General features: G+C 44.4%; 1 protein-coding gene across 2 annotated transcripts in view; it reads left to right on the forward strand.

Annotated features, from left to right (window-relative positions):
- Positions 1 to 19,060, forward strand: part of kif26aa (kinesin family member 26Aa) — a 72,545-nt gene that overhangs the window by 11,302 nt on the left and 42,183 nt on the right. For both annotated transcript variants that reach the window (XM_055873252.1, XM_055873253.1), the window contains exons 2-3: positions 8,409 to 8,604; positions 18,987 to 19,060. The exon at positions 18,987 to 19,060 is cut by the window's right edge and continues 136 nt beyond it. In XM_055873252.1, coding sequence (XP_055729227.1) covers positions 8,409 to 8,604; positions 18,987 to 19,060 — 270 coding nt within the window. The remainder of the gene's footprint in view (positions 1 to 8,408; positions 8,605 to 18,986) is intronic.

Here is a 19,060-nt window from a genome sequence, read left to right on the forward strand (position 1 = left end):
CTTGTTGATAATATAGTTTGCTGTGTCTCTTCTTGGTAGTATTGTGTGGTGTGTTTCTTCTTGGTCATATAGTGTTGGTCGGTCTCTTCTTGGTAGTATAGTGTGGGTGGGTTACTTCCTGGTGTTATAGTGTGGTGGGTCTCTTCTTGGTTTTATAGTGTCGTGTGTCTCTTGTTGGTAGTATAGTGTGGTGGGTCTCTTGTTGGTAATTCAGCGTGGGTGGGTCTCGTGGTAGTATGGTGTGGGTGGGTCTCTTGGTAGTATTGTGTGGTGGGTCACGTCTTGGTAATTTTATGTGGGTGGGTCTCTTGCTAGTATAGATGGGGTGGGTCTCTTCTTGGTAATTTAGTGTGGGTGGGTCTCTTGGTAGTATGGTGTGGGTGGGTCTGTTGGTAGAAAAGTGTGGTGGGTCTGTTCTTGGTAATTTAGTGATGGTGGGTCTCTTGGTAGTATAGTGTGTGTGGGTCTCTTCTTGGTGTTATACTGTGGTGGGTCTCTTGTTGGTAGTATAGTGTTGGTGGTTCACTTCTTGGTAATTTAGTGCTGGTGGGTCTCTTGGTAGTATAGTGTGAGCGGGTCTCTTCTTGATGGTATAGTGTGGGTGGGTATATTCTTGGTAATTTAGTGTGGGTGGGTCTCTTGGTAGTATAGTGTGGGTGGGTCACTTCCTGGTCTTATAGTGTGGTGAGTCTCTTGTTGGTAGTGTAGTGTGGATTGGTCACGTCTTTGTTTTATAGTGTGGGTGGGTCTCTTCTTGGTGGTATAGTGTGGGTGGGTCTCTTCTTGGTGGTATAGTGTGGGTGGGTCTCTTCTTGGTTATATAGTGTGGGTGGGTCACTTCCTGGTCTTATAGTGTTATGGGTCTCTTCTTGGTTTTATAGTGTGGTGTGTCTCTTGTTGGTAGTAAAGTGTGGTGGGTTTCTTCTTGGTAATATAGTGTGGTAGGTCTCTTGTTGGTAGTATAGTGTGGGTGGGTCTTTTCTTTGTAGTATGGTGTGGGTGGGTCTCTTCTTGGTAATATGGTGTGGGTGGGTCTCTTATTGGTAGTATAGTGTGGTGGGTCTCTTCTTGGTAGTATGGTGTGGGTGGGTCTCTTCTTGGTAGTATAGTGTGGTGGGTCTCTTCTTGGTAGTATAGTGTGGGTTGGTCTCTTCTTGGTTTTGTAGCGTGGGTGAGTCTCTTGTTGATAATATAGTTTGGTGTGTCTCTTCTGGGTAGTATTGTGTGGTGGGTTTCTTCTTGGTCATATAGTGTTGGTCGGTCTCTTCTTGGTAGTATAGTGTGGGTGGGTCACTTCCTGGTGTTATAGTGTGGTGGGTCTCTTCTTGGTTTTATAGTGTGGTGGGTCTCTTGTTGGTAGTAAAGTGTGGTGGGTCTCTTCTTGGTTTTATAGTGTCGTGTGTCTCTTGTTGGTAGTATAGTGTGGTGGGTCTCTTCTTGGTTTTATAGTGTGGTGGGTCTCTTCTTGGTTTTATAGTGTGGTGGGTCTCTTGTTGGTAGTAAAGTGTGGTGGGTTTCTTCTTGGTAATATAGTGTGGTGCGTCTCTTGTTGGTAATATAGTGTGGGTGGGTCTCTTCTTGGTTGTATAGTGTGGTAGGTCTCTTCTTGGTAATTTAGTGTGGGTGGGTCTCGTGGTAGTATGGTGTGGGTGGGTCTCTTGGTAGTATTGTGTGGTGGGTCACGTCTTTGTAATTGTATGTGGGTGGGTCTCTTGCTAGTATAGATGGGGTGGGTCTCTTCTTGGTAATTTAGTGTGGGTGGGTCTCTTGGTAGTATGGTGTGGGTGGGTCTGTTGGTAGAAAAGTGTGGTGGGTCTGTTCTTGGTGTTATACTGTGGTGGGTCTCTTGTTGGTAGTATAGTGTTGGTGGTTCACTTCTTGGTAATTTAGTGCTGGTGGGTCTCTTGGTAGTATAGTATGGTGGGTCTCTTCTTGGTAGTATAGTGTGAGTGGGTCTCTTCTTGATGGTATAGTGTGGGTGGGTCTCTTCTTGGTTATTTAGTGTGGGTGGGTCTCTTCTTGGTAGTATGGTGTGGGTGGGTCTCTTGGTAGTATAGTGTGGGTGGTCACTTCTTGGTAGTATTGTGTGGGTGGGTCTCTTCTTGGTTATTTAGTGTGGGTGGGTCTCTTGGTAGTATGGTGTCGGTGGGTCTCTTAGTAGTATAGTGTGGGTGGGTCACTTCCTGGTCTTATAGTGTGGTGAGTCTCTTGTTGGTAGTATAGTGTGGATTGGTCTCTTCTTGGTAATTTAGTGTGGGTCGGTATCTTCTTGGTAGTATAGTGTGGTGGGTCTCTTCTTGGTAATTTAGTGTGGGTGGGTCTCTTCTTGGTGGTATAGTGTGGGTGGGTCTCTTCTTGGTAATATAGTGTGGGTGGGTCTCTTCTTGCTGGTATAGTGTGGGTGGGTATCTTTGTAGTATAGTGTGGGTGGGTCACTTCCTGGTCTTATAGTGTGGTGAGTCTCTTGTTGGTAGTATAGTGTGGATGGGTCACGTCTTTGTTTTATAGTGTGGGTGGGTCTCTTCTTGGTGGTATAGTGTGGGTGGGTCTCTTCTTGGTAATATCGTGTGGGTGGGTCTCTTGTTGGTAGTATAGTGTGGGTGGGTCACTTCCTGGTCTTATAGTGTGGTGGGTCTCTTCTTGGTTTTATAGTGTGGTGTGTCTCTTGTTGGTAGTATAGTGTGGGTGGGTCACTTCCTGGTCTTATATTGTGGTGGGTCTCTTGTTGGTAGTAAAGTGTGGTGGGTTTCTTCTTGATAATATAGTGTGGTGGGTCTCTTGTTGGTAGTATGGTGTGGGTGGGTCTATTCTTGGTAATATGGTGTGGGTGGGTCTCTTCTTGGTAATATGGTGTGGGTGGGTCTCTTCTTGGTAGTATAGTGTGGTGGGTCTCTTCTTGGTAGTATGGTGTGGGTGGGTCTCTTATTGGTAGTATAGTGTGGGTGGGTCTCTTCTTGGTAATATGGCGTGGGTGGGTCTCTTCTTGGTAAAATGGTGTGGGTGGGTCTCTTATTGGTAGTATAGTGTGGGTGGGTCTCTTCTTGGTAATATGGTGTGGGTGGGTCTCTTCTTGGTAATATGGTGTGGGTGGGTCTCTTATTGGTAGTATAGTGTGGGTGGGTCTCTTCTTGGTAATATGGTGTGGATGGGTCTCTTATTGGTAGTATAGTGTGGTGGGTCTCTTCTTGGTAGTATGGTGTGGGTGGGTCTCTTATTGGTAGTATAGTGTGGGTGGGTCTCTTCTTGGTAATATGGTGTGGGTGGGTCTCTTATTGGTAGTATAGTGTGGTGGGTCTCTTCTTGGTAGTATGGTGTGGGTGGGTCTCTTATTGGTAGTATAGTGTGGGTGGGTCTCTTATTGGTAGTATAGTGTGGGTGGGTCTCTTCTTGGTAATATAGTGTGGGTGGGTCTCTTCTTGCTGGTATAGTGTGGGTGGGTATCTTTGTAGTATAGTGTGGGTGGGTCACTTCCTGGTCTTATAGTGTGGTGAGTCTCTTGTTGGTAGTATAGTGTGGATGGGTCACGTCTTTGTTTTATAGTGTGGGTGGGTCTCTTCTTGGTGGTATAGTGTGGGTGGGTCTCTTGTTGGTAGTATAGTGTGGGTGGGTCACTTCCTGGTCTTATAGTGTGGTGGGTCTCTTCTTGGTTTTATAGTGTGGTGTGTCTCTTGTTGGTAGTATAGTGTGGGTGGGTCACTTCCTGGTCTTATAGTGTGGTGAGTCTCTTGTTGGTAGTATAGTGTGGGTGGGTCACTTCCTGGTGTTATAGTGTGGTGGGTCTCTTCTTGGTTTTATAGTGTGGTGGGTCTCTTGTTGGTAGTATGGTGTGGGTGGGTCTTTTCTTGGTAGTATAGTGTGGTAGGTCTCTTCTTGGTAATTTAGCGTGGGTGGGTCTCTTGGTAGTATGGTGTGGGTGGGTCTCTTGGTAGTATTGTTTGGTGGGTCACGTCTTGGTAATTTCGTGTGGGTGGGTCTCTTGCTAGTATAGATGGGGTGGGTCTCTTCTTGGTAATTTAGTGTAGCTGGGTCTCTTGGTAGTATGGTGTGGGTGGGTCTGTTGGTAGTATGGTGTGGGTGGGTCTGTTGGTAGAAAAGTGTGGTGGGTCTGTTCTTGGTAATTTAGTGATGGTGGGTCTCTTGGTAGTATAGTGTGTGTGGGTCTCTTCTTGGTGTTATACTGTGGTGGGTCTCTTGTTGGTAGTATAGTGTAGGTGGTTCACTTCTTGGTAATTTTGTGTGGTGGGTCTCTTGGTAGTATAGTGTGAGCGGGTCTCTTCTTGATTGTTTAGTGTGGGTGGGTATCTTCTTGGTAGTTTAGTGTGGTGGGTCTCTTCTTGGTAATTTAGTGTGGGTGTGTCTCTTCATGGTGGTATAGTGTGGGTGGGTATCGTTGTAGTATAGTGTGGGTGGGTCACTTCCTGGTCTTATACTGTGGTGAGTCTCTTGTTGGTAGTATAGTGTGGATGGGTCACGTTTTTGTTTTATAGTGTGGGTGGGTCTCTTCTTGGTGGTATAGTGTGGGTGGGTCTCTTCTTGGTAATATAGTGTGGGTGTGTCTCTTCATGGTGATATAGTGTGGGTGGGTATCGTTTTAGTATAGTTTGGTTGGGTCACTCTCTGGTCTTATACTGTGGTGAGTCTCTTGTTGGTAGTATAGTGTGGATGGGTCACGTCTTTGTTTTATAGTGTGGGTGGGTCTCTTCTTGGTGGTATAGTGTGTGTGGATCTCTTCTTGGCGGTATAGTGTGGTGGGTCTCTTCTTGGTAGTATAGTATGGGTGGGTCTCTTCTTGGACATTTAGTGTGGGTGGGTCTCTTGGTAGTATAGTATGGGTGGGTCTCATCCTGTTAATATAGTGTGGGTGGGTATCTTTGTAGTATAGTGTGGGTGGGTCACTTCCTGGTCTTATAGTGTGGTGGGTCTCTTCTTGGTTTTATAGTGTGGTGGGTCTCTTCTTGGTAGTATAGTATGGGTGGGTCTCTTTTTGGACATTTAGTGTGGGTGGGTCTCTTGGTAGTATAGTATGGGTGGGTCTCATCCTGTTAATATAGTGGTGGTGGGTCTCTTGGTAGTATCGTGTGAATGGGTCTCTTCTTGTTAATATAGAGTGTGTGGGTCTCTTGTTGGTAATATAGTGTGGGTGGGTCTCTTCCCAGTGTTGTGGTTGTGGGGAGTGGAGCGCTTTGTGTGAGTAGGCCCAGGGGAAAATGGGGTAGATGTATGGGGGATAATGAGGGGGGGGGGACTTTCACAGACAGTCAAGGTGGTTGAGGTAAGGGCTTTGTCTTCAAAGGTGGATGCTGTGTGTGGATACCACCCCTTATTCCTCCTCCTTTTCCTCTCTCTCTCCCTCTCCTGCCCCCCCTCCCACTTATATATCATTGTGCGCTCTCCCTCTCCTCTCTCCTGCTCCTCTCTCCCTCTCCTGTCCCCCCTCCCACTTATATATCCTTGTTTGGTCTCCCTCTCCTCTCCCCTGCTTCTCTCTCTCCCTCTCCTGCCCCCACCCCCTTATATGTCCTTGTTCGTCTCTCCCTCTCGTCTCTCCTGCTCCTCTTCCTCTCTCTCTCTCTCACCTGCTCCCCTCTCCTCTCTCCCTGTCTCTCTCTCTCCTGCTCTTCTCTCCCCTCTCCTCTCTCCTGCTCCTCTCTCCCCTCTCTCTCTCTCCTCTTCCTCTCTCTCTCCCTCTCTCTCTCTCCTGCTCCTCTTTCCCCTCTCCTCTCTCCCCTCTCCTTCTCCTCTCTCCTGCTCCTCTCTCCCCTCTCCTCTCTCCAGCTCCTCTCTCTCTCTCTCTGTCTCTCTCTCCTGCTCCTCTCTCCCCTCTCCTCTCTTTCTCTCTCTCTCTCTCTCCTGCTTCGCTCTCTCTCTCCCCTCCTCTCTCCCCTCTAAACAAACACTGCCAATATAATGAACTGTAGATGTACATGTAAATGTCAGCGTCTTTCTCCCCAGATACAGCGTTACGTTCACTTCAGAGTCCTCTGCTGGCTTTATTAAAAAACTAACATTTACTTTGCCTTAACATACACATAGACTGCATAATAAGGCTTTCACTGTGCATTTGGTCCTCTTCATTTCCAATGTCCTCAATGGCTCCCTATTCCCTATAAAGTGTACTCCTTTTGACCAGAGCCCTTATGGGAGGGAGAGAGGGAGGGTGCAAAAGTAATACACTACATGGGGAATAGGGTGCCATTTGTGAGGCAGACTGTTTCAGCTGCAGCCCTGTCCCCCAGGATCAGTTTGGCGCCGATGAGTTCTGTTGCCAGCATTGCACTGTCTCCATCCTTTCTGTCTGACACACACACACGCACGCACGCACGCACTCACACACACACACACACACACACATGCATACACACGTAAAAAACATACCCTCACATGCAAAGACACGTCAGACACGCACTTTCTTACTCACACAACTCATTCCCTTTTTTGTCTGTGTGTTATCCACATTGTATGTCAAGCACAAACGCCCTAACACACACACACGCACACACACACACACACACACATAAATGTGCGCTTACACCTGCACATACACACGCACCACAAACACAAACACACACACATACACACACACCACAAACACAAACACACACACCACACACACAAACACAGCACAGCACACATAGAGTCGATTCCCAGGGGGGCTTCGTGCTGTGTCCTTCATGGAGGGTGTGATTACACGGTGTACCCTGATTATGTTCTGGTGAAGTGTCTGAAAGAGACGAATGGAAAGGAAAGAGGGAAGTGAGGGACAGAGAGAAAGAGGGACAGGAGGGAAGTGAGGAGTAAGAGTACAGATGCGCTGAGAGTGTAGTTTCTACATCGACCCCCTGCCGGGACAGACACAGACAGACAGACCCTCTCTCTTTCTCTCAATTCAAGGTGCTTTATTGGCATGACATGCATTATGTAAAACTCAAAAGGGCATTCCAAAACTCTCTCTCTCTCTCTCTCTCTCTCTCTCTCTCTCTCTCTCTCTCTATCTTTCTCTCTCTCTATCTTTCTCTCTCTCTCTCTCTCTCTCTCTCTCTCTCTCTCTCTCTCTCTCTCTCTCTCTCTCTCTCTCTCTCTCTTTCTCTCTCTCTCTCTCTCTCTATCTTTCTCTCTCTCTATCTTTCTCTCTCTCTCTCTCTCTCTCTCTCTCTCTCTCTCTCTCTCTCTCTCTCTCTCTCTCGCTCTCTCTCTCTCTCTCAATCTCACTCTAGAGCTCACTCTCACAGTGCCCCTGCTGGCGAACAGCTAGAACTGAACCCCCCCGTGGGTTGACCCAGACGATTAAAGTGTGGGTTAAGTTGATGGATGTGGTTTGGCCGTAACCTGGAACTTCTATCTTTCATTCATGGCTTAACTGTCAACGGTGGAGCCTAGCGATATGTCTTCATGTACCTCCAGACCTATTATTTTCCACTTTCTCTAACAGCATACATAACACACTGGTCAAATCCCTGGACTTTCTCTAACAGCATAACACACTAGTCAAATCCCGGGACTGTATTAAACAACATTGAATTTGGACTTCCACTCCCCTTCACTGCTGACTTCAATCATCTGTCTGAAGAGGGGTGACATGAAGCAGCTGTCTTGTTGACAGGGGGAAAGTAGAGCGGCTGTTTGAAGGCAGGCCAGGGCAAAGTGTTCAACGTGCAACCGTGACAGCTGAAAGGAGACGAGGACGTACTCTGACCCCCCTCTGGCATGAGTGTGTGTGTGTGTGTGTGTGTGTGTGTGTGTGTGTGTGTGTGTGTGTGTGTGTGTGTGTGTGTGTGTGTGTGTGTGTGTGTGTGTGTGTGTGTGTGTGTGTGTGTGTGTGTGTGTGTGTGTGTGTGTGTGTGTGTGTGTGTGTATGTTTGTGTCTGCCAATAGGTGCGTCTCCGACAGAGTGTGTGTTTGTGTGTGAACCTTTACTTATGCAGACTGAGAACACTAGTCGTACTTAGTTGCAGACATGATGACAGCATAATGACCTTGGATTCCAGACAGCCGATCAATACTGGCCAAAATGTGTCTGTTCACTCTTGATCATGTTTTTATAAAAGTCTTGAGGACACGACCTAGCTATGGAATTATTAAGTCAATACTGCTCTCCGATTCGGGCTCTAAAGCCTTTGAGATATCAGGAGTTTGCTTTTTGACGTGTGACGTATGGACCAACCTTTTGAAGTGTTTTCCAGCCTAGCTTAAAGGGTATATACTAAAAAGTGATGGTCCATGAACATGCTCCTTTCATCATGACTGCTATCTAAGAAAGGACTCAAGGGTATATGCAAATCAAGGGAACCTACTTGTTCATTTCAAGTGTCAAATCATCCTCAAGTAAGGTGAACACTGTCCTGAAGATTTCTGAGAACTGCTGGACTCCCCCACACTCTTCATCACAACTCGTCTTTCCCTCTCCACAGGGCCGCCCAGAAGCTCAGCCTCTCGTCCAAGCGGAAGAAGCCCCAGCAGCCTCAGCTCCAGTCTCCGCCCGAACCTGCCGAGCCCCTGGTCTACACAGGTGGCTTCAGCGGCGCCCTGCAGCTGTCCCCGCCTGCCGTGCCGCCATGCCTCCTCAGGGCCGGTTTAAAGGTCAAAGACACCCCGGGGATGGGAAAGGTAAGACCGTTTGGGATTGTAGACTTTCTTTCACTTCAACTTTGGTATCTTTTTTGCTTGGTGGTAAAATTGTTACCATGTGGAGTCAGTGGCATGGTATAGTCAGGTATCAGGTAGCGTAGAGTAACAGACAGTACCGTCCGGTCATAGTACTATGTCATTGGTTTAACATACAGTTGAAGTTGGAAGTTTACATACACCTTAGCCAAATACATTTACACTCAGTCTTTCACAATTCTTGACATTTAATCCTAGTTAAAACTGTTTTAGGTCAGTTAGGATCACCACTTTATTTTAAGAATGTGAAATGTCAGAATAATAGTAGAGAGAGTGATTTATTTCAGCTTTTATTTATTTCATCACATTCCCAGTGGGTCAGAAGTTTACATACACTCAATTAGTATTTGGTAGCATTGCCTTTAAATTGTTTAACTTGGGTCAAACATTTCGGGTAGCCTTCCACAAGCTTCCCACAATAAGTTGGGTGAATTTTGGCCAATTCCCCCTGATAGAGCTGGTGTAACTGAGTCAGGTTTGTAGGCCTCCTTGCGCGCACACGCTTTTTCAGTTCTGCCCACTATTTTTCTATAAGATTGAGGTCAGGGCTTTTCCAACACCTTGACTTTGTTGTTCTTAAGCCATTTTCCACAACTTTGTAAGTATGCTTGGGGTCATTGTCCATTTGGAAGACCCATTTGTGACCAAGCTTTAACTTCCTGACTGATGTCTTGAGATGTTGCTTCAATATATCCACATAATTTTCCTCCCTCATGATGCCATCTATTTTGTGAAGTGCACCAGTTCCTCTTGCAGCAAAGCACCCCCACAACATGATGCTGCCACCCCGTGCTTCACGGTTGGGATGGTGTTCTTCGGATTGCAAGCATCCCCTTTTTCCTCCAAACATAATGATGGTCGTTATGGCCAAACAGTTCTATTTTTGTTTCATCAGACCAGAGGACATTTCTCCAAAAAGTACGATCTTTGTCCCCATGTGCAGTTGCAAACTGTAGTCTGGCTTTTTTATGGCGGTTTTGGAGCAGTGGCTTCTTCCTTGCTTAGTGGCCTTTCAGGTTATGTCGATATAGGACTCGTTTTACTGTGGATATGGGTACTTCTGTACCTGTTTCCTCCAGCATCTTGACAAGGTCCTTTGCTGTTGTTCTGGGATTGATGTGCACTTTTCACACCAAAGTACGTTCATCTCTAGGCGACAGAACGCGTCTCCTTCCTGAGCGGTATGATGGCTGCGTGGTCCCATGGTGTTTATACTTGCGTACTATTGTTTGTTCAGATGAGGGTGGTACCTTCAGGCGTTTGGAAATTGCTCCCAAGGATGAACCAGACTTGTGGAAGTCTACAATTATTTTTCTGAGGTCTTGGCTGGTTTCTTTAGATTTTCCCATGATGTCAGTCAAAGAGGCACTGAGTTTGAAGGTAGGCCTTGAAATACATCAGGTACACCTCCAATTGACTCAAATGATGTCAATTAGCCTATCAGAAGCCTCGAAATCCATGACATCATTTTCTGGAATTTTCCAAGCCATTTAAAGGCACAGTCAACTTAGTGTATGTGAACTTCTGACCCACTGGAATTGTGAAACAGTGAATTATAAGTGAAATAATCTGTCTGTAAACAATTGTTAGAAAAATGACTTGTGTCATGCACAAAGTAGATGTCCTAACCGACTTGCCAAAACTATAGTTTGTAAGTGTCCAACGTAAGTGTATGTTAACCTCCGACTACAACTGTAGTTTTGACTCCTAATGTTATAATTCGTAGTGAGTTTCATTGTATTCTCAGTAGAGCCCTTTTGGGATGTCATGTTATAGGGTGGGTGTGGTTTATACAAAGGGTGGGTTTATACAAATAGGGTGGGGTGGGTTTATACAAATAGGGTGGGTGGGTTTATACAAAGGATACTTTGCTCAAGCCTATTTGTTATGCTGCTGTTACGCTGGTCTAAAGTGAAAGGTCATGATAACATCTCCGCTGTGGGCTTGTGTGCGAGACCCGTCTGGCCGATTCCCAGGCCGTTGGCATTTTATGAATCCCGGTCCATATGCCATGGAGCATTCCTCTCATCGAGTGAGTGACAGGCTGTATCAGTGGGAAAAATTGTGGGTGTGATTTGGTGAGTGGGTAGAGTGGTCAACGACATTCGGAGGTGATAATCTGTGTGGAGAACATTCCGCTCACAGAATGGGGGTCGGTTTGTGAGAAAAAAGTATTTGAAAGTGTTTGTGTTTTGAGGGCATGGGTATCTGTGTGAATCAGTGCGATGAGAGGCCTAGAACCAAGGTGGGAACATTTTGTTTAAGAGAGATTCCTTTTGCAAATCAACTGCTTTTTTGTGAAGCTAAATCAACTCACCTTTCTGCTATTGACTAAAGGCTCATTGTCCTGATTGACTAAGACAATTGTGTGTTGATCTAATGCAAAACACACCATCACTCTCAGATACCCTCAAACACACGTATTGTACTCAGATTCAGCAACCAATCTAACAGAATAATGTCTGTTAATCTATGAGTTTGCTGAAACAACATTTTCTGATGGATTACAACGAGGATGAGTAAGTGTGGGTGTTTTGGTCTGCTACCACCACTCTATCTGACAGGGATTGTATAGTCATGCTCATTGGAAGCCATGAATTTTCATCTACGTAGACAGCGCAAGCTGCTCTTTTTCCACTCCCCATCTGTTGGCATCTCACCTCCTCTCTCACCTCCTCTTCTAGTCGTTGATACGCTTTCACACTGTCAGATACAAGATGAAGAGCTGTGTTTTTCCATTTTTACAAGTTTCGAGTCGACATTTGTTTCAGCGTAGTTAGCCGCTCCGCTTCATGAATTCCAAGCAGAGACAGCTCATAGCAATTTATAACCTGAAGTTTTCCCGTAAACAACTGCTACTTCTGGGCTTCACTGTAAAACATCTGTCCAGGGTTGTTTACGAGACTAGACATTACGTAATGTGTTCAGGAACCTTGGTCCCCCCCCTCCCCATCTCTGTCCTCCCTCACACCTCGTGTAAGCAGGCATTGGGTTTAGTCTCGTTAATGCTCGGCTCTGACTTGGCTGCAGATCAAATGAGTAGCCGTCAGAGTTCATTGTCAAATCCAGCGCCAGGCCTGTGCTGCTCAGTGGAGATTACACAGCGTGAAGCGATTATCCTAAAGTGGATTAGACACGGGTTCTGATACAGCCCCTCCCTCCTCGTCTCACAGGCCAGCCAGTAGACTGACAGGTGGACTAAAGCATGAGAGGTATTGGCTTATGTCCTTATATCCCCTCACAACAGCTCCCCGCTATATGGACAATACGGGCTTCTGGAATACCTTCATTCGGACCAAGGTGCATGTATCTTTGATTTCATTGTGAATGCTGACATCATGGTGAAGTGCACCATGGTTGTCTGTCTGTGGGCCAATTTGGCACCTCCTCACTCACCATGGAGCCCAAGGGCTTCCTGAGTGGCCCTGCTCCTGGAGGCCAAGTGATTCCTCACTCCCTGGGAGCCCATGGATGTGGTGCCAAAAGCTGCTTGAAACTGGCATGGATGGCCACAGAATGACCCCCCCCCCCCCTAATGCCAGCCCCCTCCCCTTTAGCTTCAGTCACTCTAGTTGGCCATTCGACTTATGTCTTGGAAGTATTGACATAACTGGAAATCTCTGATTGGATGTTTCTCTAAATCAGAGTTTTAGTCTAGAACCTAACAATTTTTTGTAGTCCCATCAATCCCCCACATGACTGGTTTGTGCTACTGTACAGGCACCAGATGATTGTCCATTTGACTTATGTCTTCAACTCTTGAAAATAACTCTCAATCTCTGATTGTAATTTTAATATGAACATTTCTCTCAATCATGGTGGCGTTTTGGGCCAAAACTTAAACGTTTTCCCTTTGTCTCATCATTCTCCCCACAAAGTAAGACGAGTTAATGTGACTGTACAGGCAGTTGCAGATGGGAAGGCTATAACAGCCTGTTCCTTTACTATTCACTGTGGGGGATGAGGTGATGTCTCTTCGGTATCTCCTCATTACTGCTGTTCAGTAAGTCAGCAGGAGGGCTAACATGAAAAGAGCCAGAAACGCGATACCTCTGTGATCCTATCATCTCACATTCTGAGTTCTGTTAGGCGTCTCGTCTTCAAGACTGCTGCTGTCAGGAGTTCTGCGTAAACTTTTTGAAGTCGCTAATCGTACATCTGAGGCACAAAGTTGCAAAATTGTTAATGAGCTCCGCATCAAGGAAGCAGAGGAAATCATTTAATGAGGCCCAATGAGCTCGGAAAGCGTTGTGGCTCTTGAATACAGATTATTTTTTGCTGCTTTGCAGTTCTTCGCCCGACGGCCAAAGATTGTGGTTCCTTCCTGGGGAAAGTGTTTCAGACTTCACACTGTGCAATTATTATTTGTTTACACAGTATTTTCTGTTACTGTTGTTACTACAGTTAGTTCTACTACTGTTACTACGGTTACTGTTACTACTGTTAATACTGTTACTGTTACTACTGTTACTGTTACTGTTACTACCGCTACTACTGTTACTGTTACTACTATTACTGTTACTATTGTTACTATTACTACTGCTACTGTTACTACTGTTGCTGTTACTACTGCTACTACGTTTACTGTTACTACTGTTACTGCTGTTACTACTGTTACTGCTACTACTGTTACCACTGCTACTGTTACTACTGCTACTGTTACTACTGCCACTGCTACTACTGTTACTGTTACTACTGATACTACTGTTACTGTCACTGTTACCACTGTTACTACTGTTACTACTGCTACTGTTACTAATGTTACTGTTACTACTGTTACTGTTACTACTGTTACTACTGTTATTGTTACTACTGTTACTGTTACTACTGTTATTGTTACTACTGTTACTGTTACTACTGTTACTGTTACTACTGCTACTGTTACTACTGTTACTGTTAATATTGTTACTGTTACTACTGTTACTACTGTTACTGCTGTTGCTGCTGTTACTGTTACTGTTACTGTTACTACTGTTACCAATGTTACTACTGTTACTGCTACTGTTACTACTGTTTCTGCTACTGTTACTATTGTTACTGTTACTACTGTTACTGTTACTACTGTTACTGCTACTGTTACTACTGTTACTGCTGTTGCTGCTGTTACTGTTACTACTGTTACCAATGTTACTACTGTTTCTGCTACTGTTACTATTGTTACTGTTACTACTGTTACTGTTACTACTGTTTCTGCTACTGTTACTATTGTTACTGTTACTACTGTTACTGTTACTGTTACTACTGTTTCTGCTACTGTTACTATTGTTACTGTTACTACTGTTACTGTTACTACTGTTACTGCTACTGTTACTACTGTTTCTGCTACTGTTACTATTGTTACTGTTACTACTGTTACTGTTACTACTGTTACCGATGTTACTAGTGTTACTACTGTTACTACTGTTACTAATACGGTTACTACTGTTACTACTATTACTGTTGATACTGCTACTGCTACGACTGTTACAGTTACTGCTACTACGGTTACTACGGTTACTACTGTTACTGTTACTACTGTTGCTGTTACTATTGTTACTGTTACTACTGTTACTACGGTTACTGTTACTATTATTACTGTTATTGTTACTACTGTTACTACGGTTACTACTGTTACTACGGTTACTGTTACTGTTACTACTGTTACTGCATAAATAGGTAGAGCTTTGGCTGTGTTTACACTGGCAGCCCAATTCTGATAATTTGCCACTCATTGGTCTTTTCACCAATCAGATCAGATCTTTAGCCAATAATTGAGCAAATATCTGAATTAGGCAGCCTGTGTAAAATCAGCCTTTGAGAATTGAGATCTGTCAGGACAGGAAGGAGGGATGGGGTGTAGTGATGTGGGAGGGGCGGAGCTAAGAGATGAGAGAGCAGATAGAGGTAGAAAGAAGGGTCAAGGGGAGAAAGGGAGGAAGGGGAACAGTCTGTAGATGGAGGCATACATGGTTTGGCACAGTGGATTCCAATTCAATATTGTGTTTCATCTTATCAATAAACAAAGTCTACATTTTGACGAGGAGGGCACCCACACATCACTGGGGAAGCTTTGAAACCAGTCTTAAATGTCCGAGCTGACCTGTTGTCTGACATACAGTATGTAATGGTCCCTCATTGGGTTGCAAATGAAGGAATGAAGAAAATATGTAGTCGGAATGCTGAATATGTCTAGTTGAAAGCTAAACAATGTCTTGCGGAGCGTGAACTAGACTCATTGCAATGCCCGCTCACGGAAATCCTCAGCACAATACTCCTTTGACGAGCTGCCTAACCCCAACCCTAACGCTCGTGGGAAATAGAAAGCCGAACTTCTCGCTCGATACTATGTTACGTGTGAGGGAAGACTATTGTAATTCAGTCCTAGACACAGAGACCCTCATTGTCAGGGGATTGAATTCTTAATCTATCTGTTTGCTGCGGTTGTAAATGCTCAAGCTGTTTGTAGTTACACTGCAGGAAGCGGGCCCTGGTGGTTAGGCTATAAAAATGAATCTGTTTACAGGGCGTGAATGATAGCAATCGGACCATGCTGGAGAGGCATGTTCCGTCAAGCTCTAGCAAGTTGTGGTGTTGGTTCTCTCGTCTTTAATTGCTTGTACGACTTTGTTCGGTGAACCTCATAAATGTTTGGGGACTATAGTAGACCATAATGACAATGTGGAGACATGGTATGCTCTTTCTACATTTTTGTAATTTAGCAGACACTCTTATCCAGAGCAACTTCCAGTAGTGAGTTAATACATTTTCATACTAGTCCCCCATGGGAATCGAACCCACAAACATGGTGTTGCAAGCACCACACGCCTCCAACTGAGCCACATGTGGACACAATTTTTCTCTCACTATCTCTCTTTATCTCTCTCTCTCTCTCTCTCTCTCTCTCTCTCTCTCTCTCTCTCTCTCTTTATCTCTCCCTCTTCATCTCTCTCTTTATCTCTCCCTCTCTCTTCATCTCTCTCTCTCTTTATCTCTCTCTTTTTATCTCTCTCTCTTCCTCTCTCTTCATCTCTCTCTCTTTATTGCTCGTTCTCCTTATCTCTCTCTCTCTCTATCTCTCTCTCTTTATCGCTCTCTCTATCTCGCTCTCTATCTATATCTTTATCTCTCTCTCGCTATCTTTATCTCTCTCTCGCTATCTTTATCTCTCTCTTATCTCTCTCTCTCTCTCTCTCTCTCTCTCTCTCTCTCTCTCTCTCTCTCTCTCTCTCTCTCTCTCTCTCTCTTTCTCTCCTTGCTCCCTCCACCGGGGTGCCAAACCTTTCATCACTATTTGAAATGAAAGGGGAAAAACCACTGGTGTGTGTCCATGTTGGCTTCCGTTCAAATCAAATTAAAACTCCTCAACCTTTCCCTCTGTCTGCCGGCTGTCTGGAGAATACAGAGCAGGGTTTTTTCTGGGTCAAATGGGCCTGGAGAGAGAGAGAGAGAGAGAGAGAGAGAGAGAGAGAGAGAGAGAGAGAGAGAGAGAGAGAGAGAGAGAGAGAGAGAGAGAGAGATAAAAGATAGAGAGAGAGAGAGAGAGAGAGAGAGAGAGAGAGAGAGAGAGAGAGAGAGATAGAGAGAGAGATAGAGAGATAAAAGATAGCGAGAGAGAGATAAAAGATAGCGAGAGAGAGATAAAAGATAGCAAGAGAGAGATAAAAGATAGCGAGAGAGAGATAAAAGATAGCGAGAGAGAGATAAAAGATAGTGAGAGAGAGATAAAAGATAGCGAGAGAGAGAGAGAGAAATAGATAGAGAGAGAGAGAGAGAGAGAGCGATAAGGAGAAAGATCAATAAAGATAGAGAGATGAAGAGAGAGGAAGAGAGAGAGATAAAAAGAGAGAGATAAAGAGAGAGGGAGAGATAAAGAGAGATATGAAGTGGGAGAGATATCATACCCTCCCAAAATGCTAACCTCCCCTGTTATTGTAATGGTTAGCAAGTCTTGGGGGTATATTTGTCATCTGTAACTTTCTCACTCATCATAGTTCAGGATTATCTGTATTCATGGTAGCATCCACATTAATGTAGAAGTGTTTAGAAACATAATATATTCTTATTTATAATAAAAGTGACTCCAAAATGACACAATACATTATTTACCATTCATTTCTATTGGACACAAAATAATCTGAAACACAACCAGAACGAACAGCAAATACACCCAACAATGATGTAATCAGTGCATGCTATGATATTAATATGGGACCAAATACTTAGCTTTTGACTACTTTAATACACATATAAGTGAATTTGTCCCAATGCTTTTGGTCCCCTAAAATCCAAAGTGCTGGAGTACAGTCAAAACAACTAAAAACATGTCACTGTCCCAATACTTTTGGAGCTTACTGTATATGACTGATCTATCTGGAAGAGTAGCACTGTCGGTGGTAATGGGTCCACTTCGTCTACAAAGGGAGAATGGAAGACTGGCTACTTGAGTCAGCCAATCAGAATAAACCTTCACCCACACATGCAGAGTTAAAACTCATGTAAGAGGCTTAATGCCACCATGAAAGGAAACTGATTTGAATGTATTAATCTCAATTAGTGGTTTTCAATTAATTGGGGTTTGTTAAAATTATGACACATAATTGAGGTACGGATATGCATATTTCATGAGGGGGGAGCATTGTGTTGCTCGCTGAGTGACACGTTAATTGATCGATTTGATTTATCGATTAGGATTATGGAAAAGGCAAAACCGATAGAGGAACGTTAATCCAGAAACTGTTAATGTGTGCTAATTGTTGAACGCAATCCAAATGGAGAAACTGAATCAGGATAGACACAGCACTTCTATATTGGGAGCGATTTGGAACATGCTATATTTTATGAACAAGATGAATTTGGTGATACAGCTGTTGGGGGTGGCACATTTCCAGGTCACTAGACTGAGTCACTAATGATAACGGTGGTAGAATGTCAACAAACTCGAAGCACGTGGAGCTCAGCCAAAATCAGCAACAGCTTAGCTGCTGCCGACGGCATATAGCATTTTTTATCACTTCATTTACTTAGATTTGTTGCCACAGGTTCTGTTGGATATTGAACATCACCAGACATTTTAGCAAATTAAATGATATTATATGCTCATTTGTTTTCATTTTGTTATCCTTTGAACTGTTTGTTTTACTGCTGGTATATTATAGCCTACAGATCATGACTAAACTGTTCTGTCAAGAACTACACGTCATGAACTGTAAAAGAAAATAATTTAAAATCCTTCGGTTGAGTTTTTTCTTTTGAATTGACCAGATTGATAAAAGGCTTGTGGTCTTCTTTGGTCCATCCATTCCTAGTGGTGGAGTGAGTTAGAGGTTAAGATTCGCTTGACTTGGTCAGGGTCACATCGTTTTCAAAACTGCTGCCGTCCCAAGATTGTTATCGGTTTTGAACTTAACCTCCCCTTCAGAATAAACTGCAGATTCAGCTGCTATTTGATGGGCACATTAAAAACCCTTTGGAGAATGGAAGCTGTCAGAGCTGACCCTACACTACACTAGCCTGGTCAGTGTTTAGCCAGCTGCCGTGGGCTTCGACACTATAGATGGAAGACTGAGCCAAGTACTTGCTGGACTCATAGAAAACAAAGCAACTTCATTCCTCATGAAGTGTTGTTGTTTTGGTTTGATACTACAGTACCCAAGTCAATGACATGCTAAGGTCAGGGACAGCCTCTTCAGTCTGGAGAATCCCCACATGTCGCTGGTGGGATATTCCTGGGCCAGAGGATGAGGCAGGAGGGAGAAGGAGTGGGGAGTACGGGAATCCGAATATCCCCATGCTGCCAAGTCTCACATCCAAGTCTCAACAAACGTGAAGGGTAATCCTGGGCAAGGCAACTGAAGGGTGTTAGCGTAGCATGCATGCTCGGTGATGTTGATGCTCGGTGATGTTGTCTCCATTCATGCTACACCATGACAGGTTACGCAATCTAAGTACACAAGGTAGTGTCACAAAGCTAATGGGAATTGAGGTACGCTAATTAGCATTGGCAGTTAGCTTTAGTGCCTCAGTTTAGTGTTAGCAGGACCAGGTGAATTATCATTAGCATAAAGCAGTAAGCAGGTGTCTTGTGTTGTGTATATAGTTTTCCACTTAACCTAGTCATTTCTCTTGAGATAGAAAACACCTGTATTGGCAAGGCTGACTTGACCTTTCAGCAATGTGAGCTTTTGATTTTAAAAAGTCACTAGGAAAGGAACTTTAATGTCCCTGAGTGGAACATTGTCTTAGACACACTGCTGTATACCAAAATAAACGCTGTTCATTACACACTCAACATTGTACATTGACATTTTTTTTGGGGGGGGGGGTTGGACGTTCTTTTCTCTCTGCAGGTCAAAGTGATGGTGCGCATCTGCTCTGCCCAGGGCTCCAGCAACACCTCGGAGTCCAGGTCATTTCTAAAGGT

Source organism: Salvelinus fontinalis, chromosome 20 (assembly GCF_029448725.1).
Source record: "Salvelinus fontinalis isolate EN_2023a chromosome 20, ASM2944872v1, whole genome shotgun sequence".
Lineage (NCBI taxonomy): Eukaryota > Metazoa > Chordata > Actinopteri > Salmoniformes > Salmonidae > Salvelinus > Salvelinus fontinalis.